Below are 9,580 nucleotides of genomic sequence, written 5' to 3' on the forward strand. Positions count from 1 at the left end.
ATTGTTCACAAATGTTTTAAAATATTATTGAATTTCTTTTCGTGAATCTGCAACAGACTTCAAACTTTAATTTAATATTTTGATTTTTTTGTATTTATCCAATATTTATTACTGTCCTTCATTATTAATATTATTTATACGTTTCTTTTCAATGTTGAGTTATATTACATCTGTCACATATTATATTATATTATATTATATTTTACACAATTATAATTTAGGATGATATCGGAAATTGATGGAGGCTGGATTCTCGGGAGACTATTAAATTTATTTTTGGAGGGAATCTAATTTATATTTGGGTTAATTATCAAATAGGTCACTTACTGCATCAAAATGTATCAAGTGAGTCACTGATTACAAAACTAACCCAAAACTAACCCAATTGAGTCACTCATTTAAAAATTTGTATCAAAATTATCACTCTATCGTTAGTCGAAATTCTTAAAAGTATTACTACTATTTTAGATAATATTGTTAGATTTTTAAAATTTTAGCAACTATTTATTTTTAATTTTTTGATTATTATATTTGATTTAAATAAAAATAAATAGCAGATAAATTTTTAAAAATCTAAAAATATTATCTAAAATACTAGAACTCAAAATCTTTCATTTAAATTTAATATTATTCATAAAAAAATATGTGAAACTCAATATATAATATTTTTAAGAATTTCGAGTAACGATAGTGTAATATTTTCGATACAAATTTCCAAATAAGTGATTCATTTGAGTCAGTTTTGTAATTAGTGACTCACTTGATACATTGCGACTTAGTCGATAATTAAACCATCGGTTTTCGTGGCGAATAAAATACATAATTTCCCGAATAAGAATTCTTTTTAAGAAAAAAGATGAAAAGAAATTAAAGAGATTGTATAAAATAGTATATTCCTTTGTAGTGGTATATATCGCTTGTAAAAAAACATATAGAGTCATCGAGTTTGTGTAGTGGTAGAATTGTCTGAAGCAAGAAGAGGAAAGAGAACAAAACAATGGCATTAGTCCCCAACGAAGCAATAGCAGCAGAGGTAGAAATGGGTGCTGATCCATCCACTGTGAGAGCCACTGTGGTTCAAGCCTCTACCATCTTTTATGATACCCCTGCTACTCTTGGTAAATTCATTGAATTTGTTATAGTTGCTTGGATATATTTTTATTATTGAATTTGTTAAGGTTTGCTTTTCTATTCTGCTGTGCTGTCTGTGTTACTAAGATTATGTTATTTCTTAGTAATTGTTTCGGCTTAATGATTATATGTTTGGTAATAATAATCAGTATGCATAATCAGCTGAGCAATACATTATTGCTCATCAGACTGCCCACCAAATAAATGATGTGGGGGATGGGGTTGTGTTCTCTCCACTCTGTCTTGTACGTCGATTTATGTGGCCGTATCATTCTCAGAAATGTAATTTCAGCTTGTAATTATCTTCAGATAAGGCTGAAAGATTGCTCGCTGAAGCAGCTTCATATGGTTCTCAACTTGTTGTGTTTCCGGAAGCTTTTGTGGGTGGTTATCCACGTGGATCAAATTTTGGAATTATAATTGGTAACCGTACAGAAAAGGGCAAAGAGGAGTTTAAAAAGTATCATGCTTCAGCCGTTGATGTACCAGGTAAAAGCCTTGTCCTGTTTTTATTTAAGGATTCAATTATGAACAATTTTTTGAACTAGACTGAAAAGTGTTGGAAGTGGGCACATTGAGTCCTACTAATTTTGTTTCTTCTCTTCCGGAATTAGTTTGTTTGTGGTCCCTCTTCTAATTATTTTGCTATTAAATTTACTTCTTTGCAAACAGTTTGAACTGGTCTCTATATACTTGTTTAATTTGGTAATCAGCTGAGGAACAGAGGAAGTTTAATGATTCAGCACCTTACAGTTGATCCCGTATCTTATATGAATCCTTAGTCATACATTGCTTTTGTAGTTCTCTTAATACTTCTACGTTCTTCTTACGAGAAATTCAGGTCCAGAAGTCGATCGACTGGCAGCCATGGCTGGAAAGTACAAGGTACATTTAGTGATAGGTGTTATAGAGAGGGATGGATATACACTTTATTGTACCGTCCTTTTCTTTGATCCACAAGGTCATTACCTTGGAAAGCACCGAAAACTCATGCCCACAGGATTAGAGCGCATCATTTGGGGCTTTGGGGATGGATCCACAATTCCAGTTTTTGAGACTCCAATCGGGAAGATTGGTGCAGCCATCTGCTGGGAAAACAGGATGCCACTTCTAAGGACTGCAATGTATGCTAAAGGTTAGTATTTTGATATTTAGAAAAACTATACTAATTTGCCAGTTATTCTTTTTGGTCTACAATAATCCATCACGGTGAACAGTTTTCTGTTTCTTGTAAGCATTCCTATCTTCGTACTACTTTCTATCTCACCATCAGTCAATAACTTCCTAGTACTTTCCAAAAATAGAAGGATCTAGGATCTAAAATAAGTACATTTGTTTGGTCCCAATTTAGTCCTGTACATTGAGTGGGTTGTTCGTTTTTTTTCCTAATTCGGAGAGGTACATGTTGCTCAACAGCTAGGCTACTTAACTCGCTTCAGATGGACATATTAGATTTTTTACTTACATGACTTGTGCATTACGTGTAGTACTCGATCTCTTTCTCTCAATATGTTAGGACAATTTTTTGATCTGTATGTTAAGTGCATAGGATAGTAGAAGTAAACATAGGCTTTATAAATCAAGTAACAAGTATTAGAATCATGCCTGTAAGACAAAATTTTCCCTATTCTAATGTTTCAGGTGTATCGCTATGTGTACATATTGTACCATGTATAAATTTAGCTGGCCTTGTATTCCCCTTGCTAAGAATTTGTATTTAGCTAGTTATGGATAAATGGTCAAGTTCACTGTGCATATGGTTTACTTGGTGATGAGAAACATTTACTATTGCTGTAAAATAACCTCTATTATCCAAACTCTCGGTTTCAAGAGTCATATCTGTTCAGACATGACTTGGTGCACGTATTCTGTGTCAGACCCTTTGACTAGATATAGGAAACTTTGACCAACTAAAAGGCCACATAGTAGATGTCTTGGGATGCAAAAGAACAAGATGCTAATGGCAAGGGAAGAATCAGAAAAGTCTTCCTTGGTATTCAATTTAAGACATTTGTTAAATAAAAGGAGAGAAAATGAGAAATGGAGAAACAACGGAGAAGGAAGAGGATAAAGAGGTGTTAGTGGCTTACTGCTATGAGAAGATGGAGATACCCCTTCTTTTGCTTTTAAATTTATTACTCTATTTTTAATTGTTTGTATGTTGTTTGCTTTTGTATGGTCAATTACCTAAATTTAAATAATCACGCACATATGCCAATCCTCAACTTCTTGTTACCAAGAGAAGTTAGGAATTGTTCTTTGCAATCTCAGAAGTTTAATTTATCATTAGGCTTTACAATTGAAACCCCAGTATGATCTATTATCATTTATGCTTGATTTTTTGTTCATATTTTGTATGCCCAATATATTTCAATCCAATATATGTGGTGTCCCCATACTTGTGAGTTGTGTCCATAATATGGGCCAGTCCTTCATTGCCAATTTTTAGAAACTTACAGTCAGTCTTCTCCATGTTGTGTTCGACACTCCAGGTTCGAGCAACCAAGTAGTACCTTGTTATTTGATTTTCGATTGATCATTGTAGGATCTATTTGTAACACAGTGGATGTGATATTGTTGATGTTACTGTATAGCTCTTCCTGGATAAGTAACCTTGATCCTCATTCTGTTTCTGTTTCTTTACTATAATATTCCCGCATCTGAGATGATAATAATTGTATTTCATTAGGAATCGAAATCTATTGCGCACCAACTGCTGATGCAAGGCCTGTATGGCAGGCATCAATGACACATATAGCTCTTGAGGGTGGCTGCTTTGTTTTGTCTTCCAACCAGTTTTGTCGAAGGAAAGACTACCCACCACCGCCAGAATATGTATTTAATGGCACGGAGGATGATCTTGCGCCAGATTCTGTTGTTTGTGCAGGTGGAAGTGTCATTATATCGCCATCTGGGACTGTTCTCGCGGGACCCAACTATGAAGGGGAGGCACTTATAACAGCTGATCTCGGTAAGTTCTTTCCACTTTGAATCGTAACTCATGACTCATGTCTTCAAAATTTGCTGCAGTAAGTTGTATTATCAATAGTAATTATGTCATCATATTTATATTTTGGCAGTGATCAAGATTATTGTAATAATGCGTCACTGAAATATTGTTTAAGAATAGAAACGGAAATGGGCAAGAAACAGTTTAGCAGTCATGCAAACATTATTCTGCATGCAGTAAAGAATTTTTATATAGGACGTTTATAGCCTTTTCAAGCAGATGAAGTATCTCGGAAGTGTAAAGTTGTTTCCCAGACTAAACGTATATATTATCATTTATATCAAGTCATAGTTCACTCGAAAGAAGTCTCGGTTCCTAGAAGTCCTTTTAATTGGGATAGTTGTTATATGGAAGTTTTTCAAACCATGTCCAATACTCCGTACCCGAATCTGAGAAACATAGATGCCGAAGCAATAAGCTCCCTTTATAAGCTTAAGCGGTATAGGTTAATGTAGTATTGTAGGAACATAGTCCAGTGTCATGAATATTAACTCTCGTTGTCTGATTTCTGGGCTTCCTGTTAGAAAGACCTTTGCAATCGAAAATTCAACCATCACATTTACAAATCAGTAATTTAAAAGGAAGCTAATGGACAGTTATTGATATATTGGTCAATGTCTACAGCCTTTAAAGAGAAATTCCCATTTATTATAGGAGTTAAAGTGATTTATTCAGGAAGAAGTTTAAGAACGACTGTCTCCCTTATTTAGAAAATGCCCTAGTAGTACATGGTAACTATTGGTTCCTGACTCACCTAACATTGATCTTTCACCTTAATGGGAATTTAAAGCTAATCTAGATGGTTACTATTATTGATAATTTATGAGTTACATAGAACTTTTTGAAAGCAAGAATTTTAGTTCTTGAGTGACTAGAGAAACATATATAATTTGTTCTATATTTGGATTCATATTGATAATTGAATATATGTGTAGATCTCGGGGAAATAGTGAATGAGAAATTCACCTTTGACGTGGTTGGGCATTACTCAAGACCAGAAGTGCTTAGTCTTAATGTGAGGGACCACCCTACAAGGCCAGTTACCTTCACATCAGCAAAAACCGAAGATTCCAAGTAGTATGTAACTGATAAAATTGCCCGAGTATATTATTTACAAAAATGTTGGTGGTCAGTACACAATTATACATCATTGGAACTAATCTGTGAGCAATTTAAATTCCTGAAATCCAATCAAATTATGTGCTGTTTTGGGTGTTGTCTTTTTGGGTTGATCAAAAGGTCAATGTAGTTTGAATATGCTTGCAAAATTATTATGGGTAATAGCATATTGCAAGAATTATATGCTGAGTCTTATAAATCTATACTGTTGACATCTATTGATTTAAATAAAAAATTTTCTGCACTTGTTAACCAGCTGGTGATTCCCTGTCCGTGTTCATATATTCTAACTAGATGGATTATAAAATCCAACAAAATTTTCAGTTATTCTAGCAATTGTTGAGTGCATGTGAAGCTCTAATTACTAAAGACCACCACCGTCTTGCATAATTGAACTTCAGATCTCACCATATTTTCTGGTGCAAACTTAATGTCAGTAGTTAATTATGTTCCAAACCCATATCATTTGTATTGTAGCTGGATTTGTCTTGTAATGACGAGAGCTGGTGAGTTCCGACTTTTCTCAGAAGGCCGAACTATCAATCTCAGTGACGGGATTGGGAATATAGGCCGATACACCTTCGGCAGCGACAGGGTTGGAAATATAGGCTGATAGACTTTCGGCTTGTGTTTTTATTGACCAGCACCAGGATCAGACTACCTGCTGGTGTCTCTTTGAATAATTTAGCATCTCTTTCCGAGATGAAAATGTAAATTGGAAAATATTTTATGGGAGGTTGACGTAACGATAATGACATGTGTTGATGTAACTTAAATTGAAAATATAAGTATTCATTGAGCTCTTTGATTCTGTCATTGTTAGGGAAGTCGTGTGCTTCTCTTCACAGTGCAAGTGTGTATATCTGTTTAGTGTTCTCATAATGTGTTCGACTCTGCACTCAAGTTTTTGTCACTATGTCTCATAGCGTGTCACTCAGTGAAAATTCCAAACTCCAAACTCCAAACATCCAAGTGTACCTGGAAGAAAATCCCTTTCATACAAAAGTTGCATTCCACTTTCAAGGATGGAAGCTCTCAGCGAAGAAATTCAAAAATGTTCGCTATGGGAGAGGAAATTAGGATTATTTCAAATGTTAGAATTCTTGATATCCCTAAATTTTTATGAAGAAGTTTACCTTGATAAATATGAGTTCTCATTTACAAGTTGCAATTTTGACTAAGGTTAAAATTAAGTCCAGATTTGAATTCTGGGAAGACAATTAATGATATGCCAGAAAATTTATCCGAGTTAATGATCCAGGAATAAAAACCAAATTTTAAAATTAGAGTGATCCAGGATCTTAACCGCAATCCATAGACCAGAGTATAGAAATATGTAACATATATAGATCAGAGCATAGAAATATGTAACATATATCTAGGATCATGAACCTAATTCAAAGATAGAGGATATGGCTTTTATGGCCAAGATCCAAGGATTAAGATCCAAATCATTGTTAGTGACCTTGATATGGTTTAACAACAATCGCTTCGGTAATATCTTCCTTGTGTGTGAATCTCACATGTGCATAGGAAATATTTAGATCAAGGAGATAGTGACTCTCATTCAAATACCCTGGCTGCCAGACAAATTTTTTAATAAATTACATTATGTTAGAAGAATGGACCTAATAACAGTTGATAGAAAATAAAATAAACCCTGATTGCGTAATTAATATCGCATTACAGCTAAGCCCATTAGGAAGGACCCAAAATCCTGAATATTAATTAATTTCGTAGTTAATTAATAAGGGATATATCAGCTAATAAATAAAGACCAGTTAAGGATACAATTCCTTGAAGATTGGCCTCCAAGGAACCTCATGGGATAAGGAATCAGTTTCCTACCTCTTAGGATTCCAAAGTCCATTCTAATTCAGAGACTTGCCCACCAAGTCTCCTAACCCTAGTCCAATTCAAGGACTCGCAATATCTATAAAAGGGGCTTCACCCCACAGATCAGAATTACATTTTTTTTGACTTGATTCTCTAATTCACATAGATACGTAGGCAACTCGTAAATGCAGAGTTAAGCTACGAAACACGAGAGCAGCCATTAAAGGCCTTGAGCTCCCGAACCTTAGTAATAAATACAACAATTAATATACCCTAATTTTTAATCCATAACATTTGGCGCCGTCTGTGGAAAACTTAACAACAACCATGGCGAAAACACGGAGTGGAAACAACGCCCCTGAACACCAGCTGAGACGACCCAAACGATTTCGTCAACGGTGAAGATACCTCCGCATTCGACCTATTCCGCCACCCAAGGAGGAGCCCAGGTAGGGGCAACTGAACCTCAGCCACAAGGGACGATTCCCCCGGCTCCTCAAGGGACGAATTCCTAACTTCAACAGCTACATGAACCTGTGAATTCTCGACCCGTTGGGTATGAGTATTCAACTGCTGTGACCTAACCCCCCTTATGGGATGCCCCTTAACCCCGAGGTTGGAGGAAGTGGACATGCTAATCGGAGTGAAGCACAAGGACAGCCGCCCCAATATATACGTGGCTTGGCTCCTATCCCGGAGGATCAAAATTCTCTGATCCTTACACTGAGAGAGATTCTGAATCTTCAGATGATGATGTGGCCCCAAGGAGGCGTGCTGGTAAAGAGCCGATACCTGATGGTAACCAGCACCCTAGAAGCACCCGAGGGACGAATCCCCAAGAAGTGCAGGAGAGAATCAGGGTTCACGAGGCTGAGATTCAAAGGCTGAAGCGCGACTTGGAGGTGCACCAGACCTCCAGGCCCCCACTACCTCCAAGGGGGAGAAATCCGCTCCAATCAGAGACCTGGATGGTCCGCTACAGAGAAGGGCTGTTGTCCCAATGGCTAATCCAAGTAATCTTCTTCCCCTGGGAGATCCTGATGATCCTACTCCACCATTCACTGAAGAAATAATGAACGCCCATATCTCAAGGAAGTTTATGATGCCCACCATCAAAGCTTATGATGACATTGGAGATCCCGCTAATCATGTCAGGATATTCTCTAATGCACTGTTGCTGCAGCCCGTGAACGACGCTATTAAGTGTCGTGCCTTTCCTCAAACCCTGTCGGGGATGGCTCAAAGATGGTATAGTCGTTTGCCTCCGAATTCTATCGGGTCCTTCAGAGAACTAAGTCAGGCTTTTATTAAGCAATTCATCAGTGGGAGAGTGCATGAGAAAAGTTCAGCATCCCTCATGAGCATTGTGCAGGGAGCGAAGGAGTCCTTGAGAGACCATCTGGATCGTTTCACCAAGGAAGCTTTAAAAGTCCCAGACCTTGATGACAAGGTAGCTATGATAGCACTGCAACAGGGAACTAGGGACGATTTCTTCAAAATGTCATTGGCCAAGCGCCCCCCTGAAAGTATGTTATAGCTCCAAGATAGGGCCGGGAAATACATCAAAGTGGAGGAGGGCATGAGGAAGACAATAGTGAATAACGAGCCCGCTGGTGGCAAGAAGCGAAAGACTGATCTGGAATATATTGCTAAGGACAAGTATGCTAGAACTGAGCAAAACACTGATTCGGCCCCGAAGAAGGGAGTACCTGGCAAAAGTTCACTGAATATACTAAGTTGAATGCTCCTAGAAGCCACATCTTGATGAAAATTGTGAAAGATAGCGATATTCGTTGGCCTAAACCCCTAAAGGCTGATCCTACCACGCTATATAAGAGCAAATATTGTAGATTTCACAAGGATGCTGGTCATGACACCGATGAGTGTAGACAATTGAAAGATGAAATAGAGTTCCTCATTCGAAAAGGAAGGTTGAGCAAGTATACTGGATATGGAGGAGATAAGATTAACAATGGGAGAAAGAACTTTGATGATCGTAGGAGGGACCAAGACGATCATGGGCGAAATCCCCAGCCTAGGGGACCGGTGATAAATACAATCTTCGGAAGACCATGACCCCGAGGTCCTGTGATAAATACAATCTTTGGAGGACCAACTGCTGCTGGTTTATCCAAAAACTCAAGAAAAGCATATACCTAAGAGAAGTTATGCATATTGTTGGGGAAGCCCCGAAGAGGGCTAGGACAGGAGTTACAATGGAATTTGATGATTCTGACTTGAAAAATGTGAAATTTCCTCATGATGACCCGCTGGTCATAACGCCGATAATAGGGAACAACCCGGTGAAGAGGTTTCTTGTAGATAACGGTGCCTCGGTGGACATCTTACTCCATGATACCTTTTTAATGATGGTTTACAATGATTCTCAATTAACCCCGACCGATATGCCGATATATGGATTCGCAGGAGTGGAGTGCCTCGTGGAAGGGATAATTAATTTGCCAACGACCATAGGTCATGAAC

At 37.3% G+C, this 9,580-nt stretch overlaps 1 protein-coding gene across 2 annotated transcripts; it reads left to right on the top strand.

The window, feature by feature from the left end:
• The first annotated feature begins 920 nt into the window (after positions 1-920).
• LOC141708092 (bifunctional nitrilase/nitrile hydratase NIT4B-like) lies at positions 921-5,515 on the top strand. Of its 2 annotated transcripts, XM_074511572.1 has the most exons (6): positions 921-1,118; positions 1,441-1,620; positions 1,973-2,016; positions 2,092-2,266; positions 3,821-4,102; positions 5,077-5,515. In XM_074511572.1, exons 1-6 carry the CDS (start codon positions 998-1,000, stop codon positions 5,217-5,219), a joined length of 945 nt encoding a protein of 314 aa, XP_074367673.1. In that variant the 5' UTR covers positions 921-997; the 3' UTR covers positions 5,220-5,515. The 2 variants fall into 2 exon arrangements, with proteins under 2 accessions (XP_074367673.1, XP_074367672.1); XM_074511571.1 differs by having other exon boundaries at positions 1,973-2,266.
• The last annotated feature ends 4,065 nt before the right edge of the window (positions 5,516-9,580 follow it).

This window comes from Apium graveolens, chromosome 2, assembly GCF_009905375.1.
Source record: "Apium graveolens cultivar Ventura chromosome 2, ASM990537v1, whole genome shotgun sequence".
In the NCBI taxonomy this organism is placed as follows: domain Eukaryota; kingdom Viridiplantae; phylum Streptophyta; class Magnoliopsida; order Apiales; family Apiaceae; genus Apium; species Apium graveolens.